This window comes from Peromyscus californicus, unplaced genomic scaffold (assembly GCF_007827085.1).
Source record: "Peromyscus californicus insignis strain IS unplaced genomic scaffold, ASM782708v3 Scaffold_2__1_contigs__length_46816999, whole genome shotgun sequence".
Lineage (NCBI taxonomy): Eukaryota > Metazoa > Chordata > Mammalia > Rodentia > Cricetidae > Peromyscus > Peromyscus californicus.
This window is the reverse complement of record NW_026294540.1, coordinates 26,346,926-26,367,896: the sequence shown is the minus strand read 5'-3', so window position 1 is coordinate 26,367,896 and position 20,971 is coordinate 26,346,926. Positions and strand designations below refer to the sequence as shown.

The 20,971-nt window shown below is 48.1% G+C and overlaps 1 protein-coding gene across 1 annotated transcript; it reads right to left on the bottom strand.

The window, feature by feature from the left end:
• Nucleotides 1-10,998: 10,998 nt before the first annotated feature.
• Nucleotides 10,999-20,338, bottom strand: Zp3 (zona pellucida glycoprotein 3). Its single transcript, XM_052754982.1, has 8 exons — nt 20,030-20,338; nt 17,902-18,158; nt 15,835-15,938; nt 15,557-15,734; nt 14,386-14,503; nt 12,366-12,457; nt 12,104-12,240; nt 10,999-11,207 (listed from the first exon to the last, which is right to left on the bottom strand). The coding sequence occupies exons 1-8, from the start codon at nt 20,336-20,338 to the stop codon at nt 10,999-11,001; spliced, it is 1,404 nt and encodes a 467-aa protein (XP_052610942.1).
• Nucleotides 20,339-20,971: the final 633 nt, after the last annotated feature.

Below are 20,971 nucleotides of genomic sequence, written 5' to 3'. Positions count from 1 at the left end.
CCAGCGCCGCGCTGCGCATGTCCCCCCCCCTCTAGCGGTGCCTTCTGGGAAATGTAGTTCTGGCGAGGCGGAGTGGGCGGAACCAAAATGCACCAGCAGATGTTAATGTACCCAGCCTTCCTTCACTTACTGCTTACTGACTTATTCCTTCGATAATTACTGATTCACCTGGTTTTTAATAATTTTTATGTCTATTATTATTACTATTATTATTATTATTATTATTATTATTATTATTATTATTATTATTATTATTATATGTGTGTGTATATGATGGGGGTGGGTTACGTATAGAGGTCAAACATCAACTTTAGGAGTCTGTTCTCCCCTTCTACCTTCACGTGGGTTCCGTGGATAGAACTCAAGTTGTCAGACTTGACAGCAAACAAACGCCTTTACCCTCTGAGCCATCTTGACAGCCCCGATGTTTCTGTTTTGTGGTGTTGGTGATCAAATTCAAGGCAAGCACATTAGGCAAGTGTTTTGCTACTAAGGAATCGCCAGCCATGAAATTCACTTTTTTTTTTTTTTGGTCAGGGTCTCATGTGCCCAGAGTGGCTTTGAATTTACTACGTAGCCAAGGTTGTCCTTGAACTCCTGATCCTTCTGCATCTGCTTCCTAATGGCTGAGCTTACAAACACGGTTTTAAGAAACAGATTTTAAATGTAAAAATAAGAAAATAGCCTATTTTTTTTAATTGTTTAAGCCTTGGCTTATGGAGGCGTGGCTCAGTGGTAGAGCACTTATCTAGCAAGGAGGCAGAAGACCCTCGGGTTTGCAAAAGAAGTCCTTAAAACTCCACGTGATGGAACCTGTCCCATTTCCTGGAACCAGCTCCCCGCTGACCCAGAAGCAAGAAAAGATGAACACAGGCAAAGTCTAGAGGCCTGGCGTCGGCATTGTCGCTGAGGGGCTGGAGTGCTTGCTACTGTTTTGCTTGGAAAGGCAGAACTGTGCTTCCTGCCTCTGCTAATTGGTCTCCATCTGACACTCTGGAGGGACAGTCTGATAAGATACAGCTGCTCGGCTCATTATTTCTGATGAATGGATGGCACCTGGCATCTCCTGGTGGCGATGGTAGCCACACAGGACCCACGTGTAAGATCTTAATGACTTCACAGCCTCAAGGAATACACAAGTCTGTCCCCGAAAAGCTCTGTCTATATAAGTCCCTCCTAGTGGGGGATTTTTTTTTCTTTTCTTTTTTTTTTTTTTTTTTTTTTTTTTTTGAGGCAGGGTCTTATATAGCCTAGCCTGGCTTCAAAGATGGCCTTCAACTCCTAATCCTCCTGCCTCTCCCTTCAGAGCATTGGGATTGCAGGTGTGTGCCATCTCTCCCAATTTCATGCGGTGTGGGGGAGGAACCCAGGGCTTCCGGCATGCAGGGCAAGCACTCTAACTCTGCTATATCCCTCCCCAGCCCCAGGAGCACTGAGCAGACCCCTCCTGTCTGCTGATTTCCGTTTTGCGAGTCTGAACTAACAGATAAGGGCTCATATTTTTTATTAATTGTATGTCTTTGTGCAGGGACTGGGCATGCCCCAGCATGCATAGAGAGAACAGAGATGTGTCCTTCAGTTCTCTTCTTCTGCCATGTGAGTCCTGAGATGGAACTCAAGCCATGAGACTAGTATCTTTACCTGGCCTTGTTGTTCATGTGAAATTCATCCCCAAAGTTCAACTGTAGCCAATCACTATATATATTTTTTTTGTTTTGTTTTGTTCTTGTTTTTCGAGACAGAGGTTCTCTGTATAACAACCCTGGCTATCCTGGAACTCACTCTGTAGCCCAGGCTGGCCTCAAACTCACAGAGATCCACCTGCCTTTGCCTCCCGAGTGCTGGGATTAAAGGTGTGCACCACCACCGCCCGGCCCACTTTTTTTTTCTTTTTTAAACAAATGCTCCCTCCGTAGCCCAGGCTGGCCTTGACCTCACTGTGTAAGCCAGTTTGTTTTACACTTGTAGCCTTCCTTCCATTTTAGATTCTGTGCATAAACACGTAATTAAAAGTTTCATCTTAAATCTGCCTTCAATCCACTGAGTTCACATCCCAGACAAATATTCTAAAAAGGTGAAGAAACACTCCCACCCCGTCCTTACGTTCTTTTCAGTAAAAATGCAATTGATTGGTGCCCCATGGATTGACTTTTAACTAGTTCAACGGTGCCTCTGGACAACACCTCTATCCCATTCTTCTAATATCTAAGCAAATGAATTAAACAAGATTTCTCTTAAGGTATTTTATTCTTTGAAATGAAAATACAACCACATAATCCCTTCCTTTTCTTCCCTCTCGCCACTCCCAAGTACCTTCTTCCTTGCAGCCTTTTCAGATTCACGGCCTCTTTTTAATGTGTGTGTGTGTGTGTGTGTGTGTGTGTGTGTGGTATCTATATACACACACACATCAGTAACATTATATGGACTAAGTAGGTTTTATATATACATATATAGTTACATGTATATAATTTCAAGGCTTAAACAAGATATTTGACATTTCCACTGTGTATACAATATTAATTTTCAGTCCTTTAATGACTCATTCACATCCAGCTTCCCTTTGGCCTCTGTCTTCTATGAATCACAAAGGCAAAGTTTTCAGCCCATCCTTGAAGTGTTTCTGGAGGATGGACTTGAAGCCTTTGGAACAAAATCAAATGTAGGAAGCTGCCATAGACACTAGAGAAAAAGGGGGTTTGGGTAACATATGTCAAGATAACTTTCAGCTGCCGGCCAATATTCTTCCTAGCCCTATTTGAGGTCAGGAAGAGGCCAGGCTCACCTCCAACTCCCTCTGTGGCTGAGGGTGGGCTTGAACCCCTGACCCACCTGTTGGGATTACAGCTGTGCACCACTAGGCCTGGTTTATGTGGTTCTGAACCAGAGGTTAGTGTTTACTAGCAAGCGCTCTACCCACTAAGCTATATTTCTAGGCCCTGGTTAGTTTGAAATTCTCTCCAGTTACTGGGATTCAATTTCCCCATACTGCATTGGTAGCATTTCAGAGATTTCCACCTAGGCAAAACTGGGATTCATGCTTCATTAAATAAATGAGTTTTAGGGTGAGCCAAGAATGAAGCAAAGTTGAACTATTAAAAATAGAAAAATAGAGCCGGGTGGTGATGGCACACACCTTTAATCTCAGCACTTGGGAGGCAAAGACAGGTGGATCTCTGTGAGTTCGAGGCCAACCTGATCTATAGGGCGAGTTCTAGGACAGGCTCCAAAGCTACATAGAGAAACCCTGTCTTAAAAAAAAAAGAAAAAGAATAAATAAAATAGAAAAATGGTCTGTGCAGTGGTGGCACACACCTTTAATCCCAGCACTCAGGAGGCAGAGGCAGGTGGATCTCTGTGAGTTAGGGGTCAGCCTGGTCTACAAAGCAAGCTCCAGAACAACCTGAGGTACACAGAGAAACTTTGTCTCGAAAAACCAGAAGAAGAAGGAAAGAAGGAAGAAAGGGAAGGAAGGAAGGAAAGAAGGAAGGAAGGAAGGAAGGAAGGAAGGAAAGAAGGAAGGAAGGAAGGAAATTGGAACCAGCAAGATGGCTCAGTAGGGAAGGATGCCTGCCACCAAACCTGGTGACTTGAATTCAATCCCTGGCAACCTCATGGTAACAGATCCTCTGAGTTGTTTGCTTACCTCCACCTGTGCACCCACACACGTACATACAATTTAAAAATGTAAATTTTGTTTAAATAGAAGGGTTCTCCAAGAAAGAGAGTAAAGTTCACCCAAGAGGACAAGTATGGGCTCTTGTAGACAATCAAGATTAAGTTTTTTGTTTTGGGTTGAGATAGGGTTTCTCAGCGATGTGATTAAGGGCATGCGTGCGCCACCATACCCAGCTACAGTTAGGTTTCTTTATGATGGGTCTGTACAGATTTCCTGGTGGCTCTCAAGTTACATCTCTAATGGTTGTGAAGAGAACACCCCATGTTTAACATTGCCTGAAGAGTGTATGTAACTCGTGAGAAGATTAAAAGTTAGTGAATTTTACAGCACTCTGGAGGCAGAGGTAGATGAGCCTCTGTCAGTTCCAGGACAGCCAGGGTTACACATTGAGACTCTTTCTGGTGGTTGAGGGGGAAAGATTTAAAGCATTTCAGGGGCTGGAAAGATACAGCTCAGCAGTTAAGAGTGATTGCTACTTTGCAGAGGACCTGAGTTTGATTCCCAGCACCCACATGACAGGTCACAGCCATCTATAGCCCCAGTTCCAGGGGATTCAAGACCCTCTCCTGACCTCAGGCACTGCAGGAATGTGGTGCACAGACATACATGCAGGCAAAACACTTGAACACATAAAATACAATCTTTTTAAAGTATCAAAGAAATTTTCTTAGTAAACAAAGTGGTGAGGTCTATTTCTGAGCAGCATAAGTTACAAGAGGGATGAAGTAAAAACAAAATTTTATGTCAATTAAAAAAAAAAGTTTGGCCGGGCGGTGGTGGCGCACGCCTTTAATCCCAGCACTCGGGAGGCAGAGCCAGGCGGATCTCTGTGAGTTCGAGGCCAGCATGGGCTACCAAGTGAGTTCCAGGAGAGGCGCAAAGCTACACAGAGAAACCCTGTTTCGAAAAAAAAAAAAAAAAAAAAAAAAGTTTGACGGGCTGGAGAGATGGCTCAGGGGTTAAGAGCATTGACTGCTCTTCCAGAGGTCCTGAGTTCAATTCCCAGCAACCACATGATGGCTCACAACCATTTGCAATGAGATCTGGTGCCCTCTTCTGGCCTGCAGTCATACATGCTGTATACATAATAAATAAATAAATCTTTGAAAAAAAAAAAAAAAAAGTTTGACAACCAGGCATGGTGGCACAGTCAGGAGACAGAGGCAGGAGAACTTCTGTGAACTCAAGGCCAGCCTGGTCTATAGTCATAGCTCAGATGCCAAGACTACCTAGAGACCCTGTCTCAAACACCAAAAAAATAATTAAAAAAAAAAAAAGGTCCCTGGAATAGGGGCATGCACTTTTGATCCCAGCACTTGAAGGGCAGAGGCAGGTGGATCTCTGAGTTTGAGATTAGTCTGGTCTACAGTGCAAGTTCCAAGATGGCCAGGGATAGACAGAGAAACCCTGTCTCAAAGAGAAAACAAATGGCCAGATTAAAGTCAAGGTGGCACACACCTTTAATCCCAGCACTCAGGAGGCAGAGGCAGGTGGATCTCTGAGTTCAAGGCCAGCCTGGTCTACAGAGTGAGATCCAGGACAGCCAGGGCTACACAGAGAAACCCTGTCTCAAAAAACCAAAACCAAAAAAGCCATTTGTGTGTGTGCATGTCTGGAGGAGAGATGTCAGCTTTCAGGAATCTGTTCTTCCCTTCCGCCATGGGAACCAGACCTTGAACTCCACTCCTCAAGCACCTGTACCCACTGAGCCATCATGCCAGCCCAGGTTACACATCATTTCATCTCTAAGTAATCACAGCCTAATCGCTGCCTTGACATCTTTGATGTGTCTCTCCTGGGAAAGCCATCACCCGGCCCTAAATGAGCATAATTTCTACCTTCCTCATCAGTTAAAGCAGATCAGATGGAGGGAGCAGAGCCTCCACCCTCTCCCATGTCTCCACAATACTCTCTTTTGCAAGCCTGCCTCAGTATCCCTGAAGGAGGCCGCCTCTCTTGGGGACGGGATAGCTTTTCAGCTGAAGATCAGATGGCCCTGCCTGCATGTCAGATCCTAGCCACACTTCCTCTGCACCCCAGACACAGCCACTTCCTCTTTGCTATGAGGAAATGAAAGGAATTGAATGAAGGACACGTTCTCAGACGGTTACAACACCCGGAAACTTGAGGACAAGGAACAGATGGAGTTTCATTCAAGAAATGGTCCCCAGCATGTCCTTGGAGTCACACTCACAGAACAGTGGGGACTGGACAGAGGGCTCAGCACTTAAGAGCATGCCCTGCTCTCCCAGAGAACCCAAGTTTGCTTCCAAGGACCCACATGGAGCAACCCACAACCATCTGTAACTCTAGCTTCAGGGGATCAGTGCCCAGCTCTGGTCTCGGCAGGCTGCTTTCACAGAGGCCCTGGGTTTGCTCTGCAGCACCCACACGGCAGCTCACAACCATCTGGGACTTTATTCCCAGGGGATCTGACGCCGTCTTCTGGCACTACGTGTACAGGGTGTACAGACACACAGGCAGGCGAAATACCCATACACGCAACTTTTTAAATAGTTTTCAAAATAATTTTTCCATGTATTTATTTGGTTGGTCGGTTGGTTGGTTTGTGGATTGGTTTTTCGAGACAGGGTTTCTTTGTGTACCTGGCTGTCCTGGAACTCACTATGTAGACCAGGCTGGCCTTGAACTCACAGAGATCCACCTGCCTCTACCTTCCAAGTGCTGGAATTAAAGGTGTACACCACCACCACCTGGCCCATTATTTTTATAGGGGAGGACATATATGTGGAGGTCAGACAGAATGACATGCAGCAGTCAGTCCTACCACGGGGGTCTTGGGTATTGAACTCAGGCCATCATGCTTCACCATAGGTGCCTCTACCCACTGAGCCATCTCACGGGCCTCCAAATACAGTTTTCCCTCTAAGATAAGGTTTCTCTGTGTAGCCCTGGCTGTCTTGGAACTCATTATGCCTTCGAGGCCAGCCTGGGCTACAGAGTGAATTCCAGAAAAGGCTCCAAAGCTACACAGAGAAACCCTGTCTCAAACAAACAAACAAAAATCATGTGCCAACAGGCCTTAAAGGGCCTCAAAGATAAATTTTTTTGAGAAACAGTGCCTACTGAACACACGCCAGACATGCCACAGAAAGACTAGTCATCTCTAAGGCCCTAAAAGAAAGCATATGCACGTGCATTTCCATGTAAGCTAGGGATAACTGGAGGCAGAGATGATGACAGGAGTAAGATCAGGTAGGATGACAAATGGACCACCTACCCGACCCCAGAGTTCTTTGCAACACTTCTGCTGCACCAGCCCATGGTGGTAGCACACACTTGTGATCTAAGTACCCAGAAAGCTAAGGCAAGGAGATAAGAGAGTTCCAGGCCAGTCTGGGCTACAGTGTGAGATAAGCACCCCCACCTCCACCCCCAAACAACCCACACACATACACACAAGAAACTGAGGCCAATGACATAGTCCAGGGAGTAAAGGAGGTTGCCGCCAAGCCTGATATCCTGAGTTTAATGGCCAGGCCCCACATGGTGGAAAGAGAATACCAACTCCCATAAAATTGTCCTCTGTCCTCCACATGTACACAGGTGTGCACTCATGCCCGTATACACACACACACACACACACACACACACACACACACACACACACACAGGCAAAACGCTTTAAAAAAGTCCAAGCTGGGAATGGTGGTGCATGCCTTTAATCCCAGCACCCTGGAGGCAGAGGCAGGCAGATCTCTGTGAGTTCAAGGCCAGCCTACAAATTGAGTTCCAGGACAGCTAGGGCTATACACAGAGAAATCCTGTCTCAAAAAACCAAAATCAAAAAACAAATAAATAAAAAGTCAAGCTGGTACACTGGGGAACACCTGTAATTCTAGTGCCTGGAATGCCAAAGCAGGAAGATCTTGAAGTCGTCTTCAGCTACACAAGTGAGTTCCAGGTCATCCTGTACTTGGATGTACTTTGTACATGTCTCAAAAATAAATTAGCTGGGCATGTGGCTCAGCGGGTAGAGCATTTGCCTAGCATGCATAACGGCCTGGATTCCATTCCTTGCACTACATAAACTAGATTTGGTGGCGTATACCTGTAATCCCAGCATGCAGGAGGTATAGGCAGGAAGGTCCATTCAAAGTCATCCTTGGTGATACACCAAGTTCAAGGTCAGCCCTGGAGGATAAGAGCTCCAACCTCAAAAACAAAACCAAACCCCAAGATACAACTCTAAATCCTCCACTTACTCTTGTGTGGAGAGAGAGAGAGAGAGAGAGAGAGAGAGAGAGAGAGAGAGAGAGAGAGAGAGAGAGAGATCTTCACTCTAATAAATTTCCAATTCCTAATTTTGTCTCTGAATTCTTCGATGGAGGTAAAAGCAGAACCTAGAAACAAGTCTAATTCTCACCCTGGTCTGGTCTTTTACTCTTCTATCGTTTTTTAAAAAATTTTTTTTAAACTGTGTCTGTGTCCGAGTATCTGTGTGTGTGTGTTGAAGTCAGAGGTCAGTGTGCAGGAATCCATTCTCCTCCTGTAGGTTCCAGGGACTGAACTCAGGGTGTTAGGCTTGCCAGCGAGTACCTTTGCCAGCTGAGCCATAGTCTCACCAACCCGGTCTACTTTGTCACCTCCCCAGGCTTTGCTACCAGTCACACTTCTAGACAGCACTTGAGGATCAAGGACGTCCCGTCCTCAGTCGGCCAAGAGTCTAGCTTGCTCTAACTGTATTGTAGACACCTCGCATCATGCGGTAAGACAGGTTTATAATCCTAGCACTTGGAAGATGGAGACTGGGGGCGCTCAGGAGTTTAAGGCTAGTCTCGGCTTCACGACACACCATCTCAAGAAGTCTGGACACATCAGTCTTGGGCATGCTAGGTGTGGTGGTTTGAAAGAAAATGCCCCCCCAAGAGGGAGTGGCACTATTAGGAGTTGTGGGCTTGTTGGAGAAAAATGTGTCACTGTGGGAGTGGGGGGGGGGGCTTTGAGGTCTCCCATGCCCAAGCTACACTCAGTGTGGCACACAGTTCACTTCCTGTTGCCTTCGGATCAAGATGTAGAACTCTCCGCTCCTTCTCCAGCACCGTGTCTGCCTGCACGCTTCCACGTCCCATCATGATGATAATGAGCTAAATAAACCTCTGAAACTTGACGCCACCCCAGTTAGATGTTCTCCTTTATAGAGTTGTCACGGTCATGGAGTCTTTTTACAGCAATAGAAACAAACCCTCAGACACTAGGCAAGCATTCTGCTCCTCAACTACAGCTCCAGCCCGAGCCAAGCCATCTGAGCACCTGCCTTCAATGTGACTCCCACCAGCTGCTGGATTGGAGCAGCTTCCGGTTCCTGTAAGTCTGTGCCTAACAAATGCTCATTTGGCCCATTGAAGCCCCGAGCGGCACATCCAGTTACCGGAAGAGCCGAGACGCTGCTGAGCCTGGTAGTGTACACCTGGAGTCCTAGCACTCAGAGACAGAGGCGAAAGGGCAAGGAACTCAGGGTCGTCTTCAGTTATGCAAGTCCAAGGCCAGCTGGGCTATGTGAGAGGCTATTCAAAAAATGAAACGAGGATTTAGGCTAGACACGAACCGCAGCTCAGTGGTGGGGCGCTTGCTTAGCATGTGCGAGGCCCTGGATTCAACCCACAGTCTCACAACAATAAAGGCTGGGTAAGGTGGTAGTCTGCTCCAGTGGAGTTTCAAATGCTGAAGAAGGGAAGCAACTGTTCCCACTGGAGATGGGGGTGAACCGGCGTAGGGAGAATAAAAACACTGAGAAGCTGACACAGCTCTTCCTGATGTCATGAGACCAAAGGAAATCCCAGCCACCCTTTCTGAGGCCTTCAACCCCCACAGGGATCTCCTCTCAGAACCCACAACTACACACCCCCAAAATGCTACTCCACACACCTTGGTCATCACCCAGAACTAAAATTATCAGGACAACCAAATTGGAGCAGTTTTTTCTGCTTTGAGGTTTTTTTTGGGGGGGCGGGGGGAAGAGTGGGTTTTGAGACAGTTTCTCTGTGTAGCTTCGGAGTCTTTCCTGGAACTCATTCTGCAGCCCAGACTGGCTTCCAACTCAGAGATCCACCTGCCTCTGCCTCTGCCTCCCGAGTGCTGGTATTAAAGGCGTGTGCCACCACCGCCACACCACCCAGCATGCTTTGAGTTCATTAACTACAGGGTTTTTAAGGTTTTTATTTTTAAATGTGTGTATATTGAGTATATGGTATATGTGTGCAGGAGTCCGTGGAGACCAGAGGAGGTCATCACGTCTCCTGGAGCTGGAAGGTACAAGTGGATCCCATCAACTATTCTGTGAACCACCTGATATGGCTGCTGGGATCGGAAATCAGGTCCCCTGAAGAGCAAGCAAGCGCTCCTGACCACTGAACTAGATCTCTAGCCCCTATATTTATGTTACCAGTGTTTTGCTTCCACATTTAAGTATTGCATTATGTGCATTCTTGGTGCCCATGGAGGTCAGAAGAGCATATTGGATCCCCTGTAACTGGAATTCTAGATGGTTGAGAGAACTGTGTGGATGCTGGGAACTGAGCCCCTAGTCTTATACAAGAGCAACAAGTGCTCTTAATCGCTGAGCCATCTCTGTTTGGATTTTGTTTTTGGAAAACAGGGTTTCTCCAGGTAGCCCCGGCTACCTTGGAACTCACTCTGTAGACCAGACTGCCTCCTGAGTGCTGGGATTAAAGGTATGCACCACCACACACACACACACCCCACCCCACCCCCTGGGTTTGTTTTTTTTTAAAAGTCAAGCATAGCATAGGAAGGCCTCTGACTTTCTACAAAACCAAGGATGACCTTGAACTCCCAATCCTGTCTCCACCTCCTAAATGTTGAGGTGAGAGGCATGAACCACCACTCCTGGGGCTTTGGACAAGCAATTTTCTGTCTGCTGACCTGAAGAGGAGCAAGCCGCCCCCTTTCCATCCTTATCCCATTGGAGTCAGATCCGTGGGGCCAGTGCTAAAAGATTCCTTGATACCCTAAGAAGTCTGTCTGGCTGGGCCTACCCAGCTCTTTCAACAGCTCCTGTCTCCATATTGATCTTATTGGAGTCACATCATACAACTACTCCGGGATAGATGTGCTGTCTAATGCTGAAGTACACATGTGTGTATGTATACTAGCCAGCTTAGCCTCTCCATCTAGATGGCGGCTCACTGGAGGTCCAGCTGTTACTTACTAGATTACGTTATTGGCACACATGTGATAGGTGACAGTCTAGTTCACCCTCCCCCATGTAGCCACCACCAATCCCACACTCCACCTCAAGTACAGGCACTAAACCACATTCAGAACTGGATCTTTTATTATGAAAGGGAGGCAACATGGGAAGTGGTGTGACACTTCCTGGTGACACTAAGGACAAGAGCAGCCAGGGTCAGGAATGCCACCGCAGCTAGGCCTAAGCCAAGAGCCACAGAGGTTTGAGCAGAAGAGGTCCAGCCCTCCACAGCCTGGTCGCTTGCCTTTCCCAGGAAAATCAGGGGTCCGACAGTGACATCAGCTTCATCAGTCACTGTAAAAGAACAGGACATGGGGAAGGCTTTATGCTTGGTGCTGGAGAATCATACCGAAGTCCTCAAGAATGCTAGCCGAGAGCTTTGATGAATCACACCCCCAAATCCCTTACTGAGGGATTCTAGGCGGGTGCTCTACCACTGAGCCACACCCCAGCCCCTCACTAGGGGATTCTAGGCAGGTGCTCTACCACTGAACCACACCCCAGCCCCTCACTGAGGGATTCTAGACAGGTGCTCTACCCTGAGCCACACCCCCAGCCCCTCACTGGGGGATTCTAGGCAGGGGCTCTACCCTGAGCCACACCCCCAGCCCCTCACTGGGGGATTCTAGGCAGGGGCTCTACCCTGAGCCACACCCCCAGCCCCTCACTGAGGGATTCTAGGCAGGTGCTCTACCACTGAGCCACACCCCAGCCCCTCACTGAGGGATTCCAGGCAGATACTCTACTGCTGAGCTTTTTTCCCAGCCTTTGATGTTTGGTTCCTTGAGTCAAGGTTTCCCTACGTACCCCAGGCTGTCCTTGAACTGTGATCTCTCCCATCTTAGCCTCCCCAGGGCTGGGACGACAGATGTTAGCCACTCTTGGCGTTCAAGTTGAGCTTATTTCATAAGTATCATTTTGCTCTGCCTCGGTGGATTGAATGGGGTATCACTGGACCAGCCACATTCTCCCCACTACCCAGTAACGTACTGAGACAGTCTCAAGGTGACAGAGATACCCCACACGCTACTGGGAAGAGAGGGTCAGCAACCCTCCCACTTGAGACTCAAGATATTGTCAGGTCCCAGAAGACACTCCCTAAGTCAACCATCTTGATGGAGGAAAAGGAAGAAGTGACAGCAGGTGTCTTAAAGAGGAAGAGGAATAAGCAGCTCGTGCCTGTGACATACCGTGCCTGCGGTTTCTAGAAGCTGACCGGGGCCACTGTTTGTCTCCATGGGCCTGGTGCTTTGAATTGTTCAAACTACTACAGTCGCCCTTCACGCAGCAGTCACAGATGGCAGCGTCGCCCTCTACTGGCAGCCAGCTGAGAGGCGAAACAGAAGGCTTAGCTCTGGTACGCAAACATCTCCCTGTTTGCAATTGTACATTTGAAGAAACAGACACGCGGGGTGCCTGAGGGCCCCCACACCCACAGTCTGGTCCCCTCACCTGTTGGAAGTCCTGTTGTAGGAGCAGGCTTTATTGAGCTCATCTGGGGTCTGGTTGGCCGGAGTGACTTTGAGATGACAGGTGATATAGATCTGAAATAGTCACGAGCAGGCGAGTTAAGATGTGTCAGTGACTTTTTAAAAATATTTTAGGAAGCCAGGTGTGGTGCTGCAGCACTTAGGAGGCAGAGGCTGGCAGATCTGAGTTTGAGGCCAGCCTGGTCTACAGAGCTAGTTCCAGGACAGCCAGGGCTACACAGAGAAACCCTGTCTTGGAAAAAATAAATAAATACTGGCTGCTCTTTCAGAGGACCCAAGTTCAGTTCCCACCACCTGCATGGCTGGGATCTTTTGGCCTCTGCAGGCATTGCATGATATTTACAGACATACTCAGGCATGCACACATACATAAAATATTTTGGTTTTCTGAGTAAAATAAAATTTAAAACTGGTGAAGGAGAGGTGGCTCATTGGGTGAAGGTATTTGTCACCAAGACTAATGACCTAAGTTTGAGCCCTGGACTCCACATGTGGAAGGAGAGAACTTCCACTAGATGTCCTCAGACCTACACACGAGCGCACACGCACACAGGAAACGGTGCAAAAACATTTTAATTAAGCCAGATGTGGTAGCCTACACCTTTAATCCAGGCAGAGGCAGGTAGATCTGCGAGTTCAAGGCCAACCTGGTCTACATAGCGAGCTCCAGGTTAACCAGGATATATAGTGAGACCTGACTCAAAGACAGAATGAAACAAAAAATTTAATTAAAATAACTTTTGGCCATAATCTAAAAAAAATCCTTTAAAAAAAGGGGGGCTGGAGATATAGCTTAGAGGTTAAGGGCACTGACTGCTCTTCCAGAGGACCTGAGTTCAATTCCCAGCAACCACATGGTGGCTCACAACCATCTGTAATGAAATCTGGTGCCGTCTTCTGGTCATACATGCTCTATACATAATAAATAAATCAATCTTTAAAAAAATCCTTAAAAATAAATAAATAAATCCAAAAAAAATCCTTTAAAAAAATAACTTTTGGCTTGATTCATGTTTATGGATCGTGTGCTGGGGAAGGGGTGGGCCTCAAGCCCAGAGCCTTACGTATCGATGGAGCACTACTACGGAGTTCTCTGCACAGCCCAGCTTTTGCTCTTTTGAGGCAGCTCCCATAACCCAGGCACAATGGGTCCTGGAAACCAAACTCCAGTCCTCCACAAGAGCTTAGTTGCCGAGCCGTCGATCTCCTCAGCCCTGGGGGTTAACTTCTGTTGTTCTCTGGGGAAAGACAGGGTCTCACTACATGACTCTGGCTGGCCTGGAACTCATGCTGCAAACCAGGCCGGACTCACTCGAACTCAGATCCACCTGCCTCTACCTCCAGAGTGCTGAGATTAAAACAGGTGGGTGCCACTCTGTCTGACCTAGTTATTTAGGGTTTGGTGTTTTTATTACTGTGTGTGTTCCAATGGGATGTATGTCTGCACTACATGCATGCTTGGTGCCTGAGGAAGCCAGAAGAGTGTTGGATCCCCTAGAACTGGAGTTACAGATGGTTGTGAGCCACCATGTGGGTGCTGGGAATCAAACCCAGGTCCTCTGAAAGAGCAGCTGGTACTTTTTTTTTTTTTTTAAAAAAAAAGGTGACTTATTTACTTATATTTTATATGCATTGTTTTGCCTGCATGTATGTCTGTGAGAGTGTTGATCCCCTGGAGGTAGAGTTACAGACAGTCGTGAGCTGTCATGTGGGTGCTTGGAATTGAACCCACGTCCTCTGGAAGAGCAGCCAGTACTCTTAACCACCAAGCCATCTTTTCCAGCTCCCATTTTATCCAGTTCTCAAGTTTAAGTCCCACAAACCCTTATCCATGAGGGCCTTGCTGAGCCCACAGCTTGTTACTTTCTGTTTCTAGCATGGTAAGTCATTTGCTTAAAGGAAGCACTTTTGGTTAACAGCAGAGAACATTAAGCCAGACTAGGGGTTCAGGCTTATGCTTGGCTGTTGAAAAATGCCATTACCGTATTTCTGGAGCTGTTGGCAAAATGGAATACATCCACCGTGAACTGGAGGGTCTCTGGCCGGGGTCTAGGGGCTTGAAATGCAGAAAAGCTCTCAGATAGACCATCCACAAGGCAACTTGGAAAGGAAGAAGTGAATGGAGTTAACCTAACTGCTAGATCTCATTACCAACGTTCCCTGGAAGCCAAGTGTCTGTTTGCTTTCTCTGTGGTGATAAAAACTGACCCACAGCAATGTAGGGAGCAAAGTGTTTGTATAGCTCACAGGTCACAGTTCATCATTGAGGGAAACTGAGGTGGGAACTCAAGGGACCTGGAGACAGGAACTGAAGCGCAGACCCAGAGGAAAGTGACTTACGGCTTGCTCAGTTACATTTCTTATATAGCCTGGGTCTACCTGCACCATTGCCTGGCTCCTCCTACATCAATTAGTAATTAAGAAAACGCCCACAGACATGCCCACAGGCTAATCTGATGGAGTTACTTAATGGAGGGGCCCTCTTCTCAGGTTATCAAGTTGATAACATCAGACAAAATGTCTCACGCTTGTTATCCCAACACTCCAAAGACCGAGACAGGTTTTTGTTTTTTTTTTTAAAGACTTCAAAGTAGAAGGTTGCTATGGATGTCTTTCTGTATGCTGTGAATATCTGTTGCTCTGATGGGTTGATAAAAAAAGCCGTTTGGCATATGGCAAGGCAGGCGGGAAATCCAAACAGATAGACAGGAAGAGAAAGGAAAGGGGAGGCAGACGTGAACCACTGTCAGGAGAAGCAAAATATAAAGTTATCGGTAAGCCACAAGCCACGTGGCAAAGTACAGAATTATAGAAATGGGTTAATTTAAGATATAAGAGCTAGCTAGCAAGGGGCCTGCCATAGACCATGCAGTTTGTAAGTAATATAAGCCTCGGTGTGTTTAATTGGGTTCAAGCAGCTGCAGGACCGGGTGGGACACAGGAAAACTTTCAGTTATAGAAGGTAACTTAGTTGTGAGGCCAAAGGGATCAGCTGGAGTGTGGAGCAAGAGAAGGTAGTGAGGGGAAATCTGATCAAAATTCACCCGTATGAAAACGTCATAATGCATCCAATTCATATAACGTATGATAATGAGATACTTAAAAAACCAAGGGGAAATAAAAGGACTCCCTAGGAAGGAGGCCAGGTCTCACCCGTGGAAGTCCACGATGACATGATAAGGAGAGGCAGTCTGGTCTGGCGAAGGTGTGGCCACACAGTGGTCCACAAACAGCTGCAGTGGCGGGTGGCTTCCGGGCTGGACTTCTGCCTGGAGGTGGGCTACCTCTCCCAGGTGGAAGGTGGGGGATGGTTTCTCAGCATTCCAGTTCTCTGAAGGGGTAGAGACAGGGCCTAAAAGACTGCCCAAAGGTATCTGCATCCCCCCCCCTCACCCCCACTCGCGCCAACTCCTCCAAGCCTTCTGACTCACCCTCCATCAGGCGGAGAGAGAAAACCAGCTTCTCCTCTGAGGACACAGTGGTGCTGAAGGGAACCCAGGTGGGCCGGATAGCGTGGCTGCTCACATTGCCCTGCCTGCAAGAGAAACCACAGCTGCTTCCATATAACTCCATCCTGGCCCAGTTTGTGTGGGGTCGGGGTTACCACACCCCTGCTCTTAATAAGTTCTTGGATGAATCAACTAGGTAGCCAAGGCCAAGGTCCCCAAAGGTTGGGCCTGTTCCTTAACCCCTCTGAAGGCCCACATGAAAGCAGCCAGACACTCCAACCATGGGGACAGAGACCAAAGCATGGAGAGACACTTCTGAGGGTGTGAGAGAGATCTGGGGGTAGAAGCTCCATTAGGAAGCAGAGATCTGGCCTATCATCTTAGGTCCTGGTGAAAGACAGACAGAAGCCGGAAGTGGATGAACCCAGTGCTCGGGAGGCTGAGGCAAGAAGAACAGAGTGTGCCATTCTGACTCCATTTTTAAAAAGGTGGGGTGGGGATATAGCTGATCAAGTGCTTGCCTAGCATACATGAGGCCCTGGATTCATCCCGGCACATCATAGACCACGTGTGGTAGTGCATGCCTGTCATCCCAGCACTCAGAAGGTTCAGACAGGAGCATCACAGCTCAGAGCCACCTTAGTCTACAAATCAAATGCCAGGCTAGCCAAGTATACATAGTGAAACCCTGTGTGAAAAAAAAAATGAACAAAAGCTTTTTAAAAAGCTGTGCATAATTGTGGTACAGGCCTATCATCCCAGCATGCTGGAGGTAGAGGCAGGGGGATCGCTGCAAGTCTGAGGCCAGCTTGAGCTACTGCCTTTGAGACTGCCTCAAAACACAAACGTTAAGAACAACCAGCGGACCAGTGAAGTATCCCAGTCTAGAGCCCCCAAGAAGTCTGAGCCGGGCATGATGACCCATGTCTGTAACCCCAGAGCTGCAGAGACTGAGGCAAAAGGTTTGTGAAGAGCCAAGGCCAGACTGTAATACCGTCAGGCAAGTTCAGCACTTGACAGATTGTCATCTATAAAGTTCACCTACAAAGTTCATACTCGAAAATTTAAGCTCAAAAAATTTTTTTTTTGCTGGATGGTGGCGCATGCCCTTAATCCCAGCACTCGGGAGGCAGAGGCAGGTGATCTGAGTTCGAGGCCAGCCTGGTCTACAAGTGAGTTCCAGGACAGCCAGGACTCCACAAAGAAACCCTGTTTTAAAAAAAATATATATATAAACGCAAAACACACACACACCCCTTTTTTGGGGGGAGGTGCTGTGATTTCTTTTTGGTGTTTTGAGACAGGGTCTCACTATATAGCCCTAGCCCAGGCTGGCCTGGAACTCTATGTAGACCAGACTGGCTTCAAATCAGAGATCCTCCTGCCTCTGCCTCTTGAGTACTGAGCTTAGAGACATATGCCTCCTTGCAAGGTTTCCTTTAATGTTTTAAATGAGTTCATGACCTTGTGGTGGGCTATATTATATCCATGGCTACTGTGGGGCACATAGCCCACACAAGTCTGGGACACACACACACACACACACACACACACACACACACACACACACACACGGACACGAGAGAGAGAGAGAGAGAGAGAGAGAGAGAGAGAGAGAGAGAGAGAGAGAGAGAGAGAGAGAGAAGCAGCCATACTGCCTCCATCCTGCATCCCAGCACTTATGAGGCCGAGATAGATCACCAAGTTCAAGGCCAACTCATCTACAGAATTCCAGGTCACCCTGTGAAAACACAAAATGAAGCCAGGTCTGCTAGCACACGTTATAAACCCAGCATTTAGGAGGAGGAAGAGGTAGGGGATGAGTGTAAGCTTGGGCTTCATGGAATCCTGTCGTAATTTCATCTCTCTCCTCTCCCCGAAAAAGGCAATCAGTCCCTTAGTGCACACCTGGCCTCAGACTTTCCTCAGCAGGACGCCATTGGCAATAATCACAGCTGCAAGCCATTTCCTCATCAGAGCGACAAAGGCAGGTCTAATGGCAGGCAGCCAGATCCAACCCCGGAACCCAGCAGCCCATCCCACACTGACCTGGGGTAGCGGCAGTCAATGGGTACCTCCACACGGTTAGTCCTCAGGATGGACAGGCCACCCACAGGGCGGGGGTCATGGAACAGGAAGGTGCTGTACACCAGGGCATCGTCTGTCACCTGAAGCAAAGTCGTAAGGGTTTTTGTTTTGTTTTTCGAGACCGGGTTTCTCTGTGTAGCCCTGGCTGTCCTGGAGCTCTCGTAAACCAGGCTGGCCTCGAACTCAGAGATCCACCTGCCTCTGCCTCCAGAGTGCTGGGATTAAAGGCGTGCGCCACCACCAGCCCGTTGCAAAGTTGGAATGTTAACCAAATCCAACCCACACATCCTGGGGATGCTTGCTTGGCCGGTGGGAGGTTTTAGGGAATCCAGCCTAGGGAGGCAGACAGACAAGGCTCCGTTCAACCTGCCCTCTGCTGGCCAGTAAAGGAGTAAGAGGGAGGTTGGGGAGAGAGCTCAGTGATTAAGAACATTTGGGTTCAATTCCCAGCACTCACATGGCAGGTCACAACTGCTATAACCCTGGTCCCAGGGGCTGCAACCACCCTCCATGGTGGACGTACATACAGGCAAAACACCCACATAAAGATCAAGCGTAAAGCTTTTTTTAAAAAAGAACTTGAGGGATGAGGGGGTTGGGCACACCTTTAATCCCAACACTCGGGAGGCAGAGGTAGGCAGATCTGAGTTCGAGGCCAGCCTGGTCTACAGAGTGAGTTCCAGGACAGCCAGGGATACACAGAGAAACCCTGTCTTGAAAATCCAAAAAAGAAAAAAGTTGAACAGCCGCTATTAGTTTTTTGAGATAGGTTGAGCTCAGGTTGAGCCCAGGTTGGCCTTAAACTGTCAATCCTTCTGCCTCAGCCTCTCAAGAGATAGGATTACTTGAATTACAAACCAAAGTTCGATTCCAAAGTCGACTTTAGGACACCTGTGAGTTTTTTTGGCTTATGTACTAAATATGAGTGACCCCGAAGCAGCTGCAGCACTGGAAAATTACCCCAGCATGGATGACGACTTCCCCATAGCTGTGTGGAATCATCACACACCACACACACCCACACACACCCCACCCCCCACCCCGCCCCCATCTCATTCCTAGACCCTCTACAATGAAGGCAGAATTATATACAGCTAGCTGGAAGGTGCGGGAGGAAGCCATTGAGATAATATATCTCTTATTTCAAAGCTGCCAGGTGTAATGGTGCACCCCTATAAACCCAGTACCAGGGGAAGCAAAGGCCAGGGTTATACCTACAAGACCCTCTCAAAAAGTCCAAGATTGAGGGCGGGGGGATATGGGAGGCGTTTAGCTGGGTAATGGAGTAGCTTACTTGGAATGTGCAAGGCCCCAGATTCCATCCCCAGCACTGGTTAGTGATTTTCTCTATCAGTGATTAGGTCCAGGTCTTTATTTTTACTTTTTTTTTTTTTTACCCCCAAAGACAGGGTTTCTAGCCAGGCAGTGGTGGTTCACGCCTTTAATCCCAGTACTCGGGAGGCAAAGCCAGGTGGATCTCTGAGTTTGAGGCCAGCCTGGTCTACAGAGATCTAGAACAGGCACCAAAGTGCTGGAATTTTGGGCATATGTTACCCCGCATGCCTGGGGCAGGGATTTTTAATGCCTCTAGCGAGCACCTGAGCTACCTTCTGTGTTCTTTTCCAGCTCTTAGCCCCATCACCCTCGCATCCTCTTCGTGGGGAGGGACCACAGATCTCCAGGAGAACTCAGAGTCGCAATGTGGTGGTGGCACACGCCCTTAATCCTAACACTTCGGGAGGCAGAGGCAGGTGGATCTCTGTGAGTTCGAGGCCAGCCGGGTCTACAGAGCGAGTTCCAGGACAGGCACCAAAGCTACACACAGAAATCCTGCCTCGACAAACCACAGTTTAAAAAATTAATTAAAAAAAAAAAACAAAAAACCAGAGCCGATCGAGTAGACTGGTCCCAAGAACACAGCTACTTCCCCTTCTCCCCCATTCACCAGCTTCCAGCAGCTCCTGGAATTTTTCCACCTCCCTCCATCAATGACCGACCACTCCCTACTTAGAGTGAAAGGCCATCCCATCCCTCAGATGGAGCTCCTAGCATCCATTCCCCTCACCAAGCGGGGGATGCCCAGCCTCACCTGCACCCTGCTGCTGCATTCATGCAGCTGGGCCTTGAACCTGACCACATGGGTATCCACGGAAACCAGGGGCCGACAGCTTTCTGAGCCAAGGGTGAGGTCCCTGGGCTGCACGAGCTTCCCGGTGCCGAAAAGGTCTCTACTGACAGTCACCACCAGCTCGGCCTCCAGGCACTCCACCTCCACGGGTGACGTGGACCTCGCTGGGGTCGGGGTTCCGCCTGGTAAGGGCCGCAGAAGCTGGGGCCGGCCCAGCTCTATGCCTCCACACAGCAGGAAACAGAGGACCAGGCGGTAGCTCTGCCCCATGGTGCTGCCTGAATCAAGGCCGGTGCAGGGCGCAGACACTACTCAGGCATCTTATATCCTTGGATGACTACCCTCCCACCTGAATTCTCTCGACTCCCCTCAGTCTCGGGTGGAGCCCATCAACCACGCGTTAGACCTGTGGCCGCAAAACCTCATCTGGACCAATAATTAGGATCTGGTTTGTAGTTTAAAGATACCCGACGTGATTCCTAGTTAAGGTTTTTATTTATTTGGTTGGATGGGTTGGTTTTGTTATTTCGTTGGGGGGGGGGGTTGTTTTTGTCTTTTGTTTGGTTTGGTTTGGTTTGGGGTTTTTTTGTTTTTTGTTTTTTTTTTTTTTTTTTCAAAACAAGGTTTCACTGTGTAACAGCTTTGGCTGTCCTGGAACTCGCTCTGTAGACCGTGGTGGCTGGCCTCGAACTCAGAGATCTGCCTGCCTTTGCCTCCTGAGTGCTGGGATTAAAGGCCTTTGCCACCATGCTCCTATTCAAGCTATTCAAGTTTTAATTCTTTTCCCTGTGGAATTGGACACACAGCTTCCTGAACGCTAACCAAGGGCTCTAACATGAAGTCGGACCCCCAGGCCCTCTTTGGGGGACTCTAGGCAAGTGCTCTACCCTAAGCTTTAACTCC

Bases quoted from the DNA above. Each gene is read 5' to 3' on its own strand.
- Zp3 (XM_052754982.1), bottom strand. From the start codon at position 20,338: ATGGGGCAGAGCTACCGCCTGGTCCTCTGTTTCCTGCTGTGTGGAGGC. The intron at 18,159-20,029 runs GTGAGGCTGGGC...CGCCTTTAATCC, and splicing joins AATGCAGCAGCAGGGTGCAG to CAGCACTCTGGAGGCAGAGG. The intron at 14,504-15,556 runs GTGAGACCTGGC...TTCCTTTCCAAG, and splicing joins GTCATCGTGGACTTCCACGG to TTGCCTTGTGGATGGTCTAT.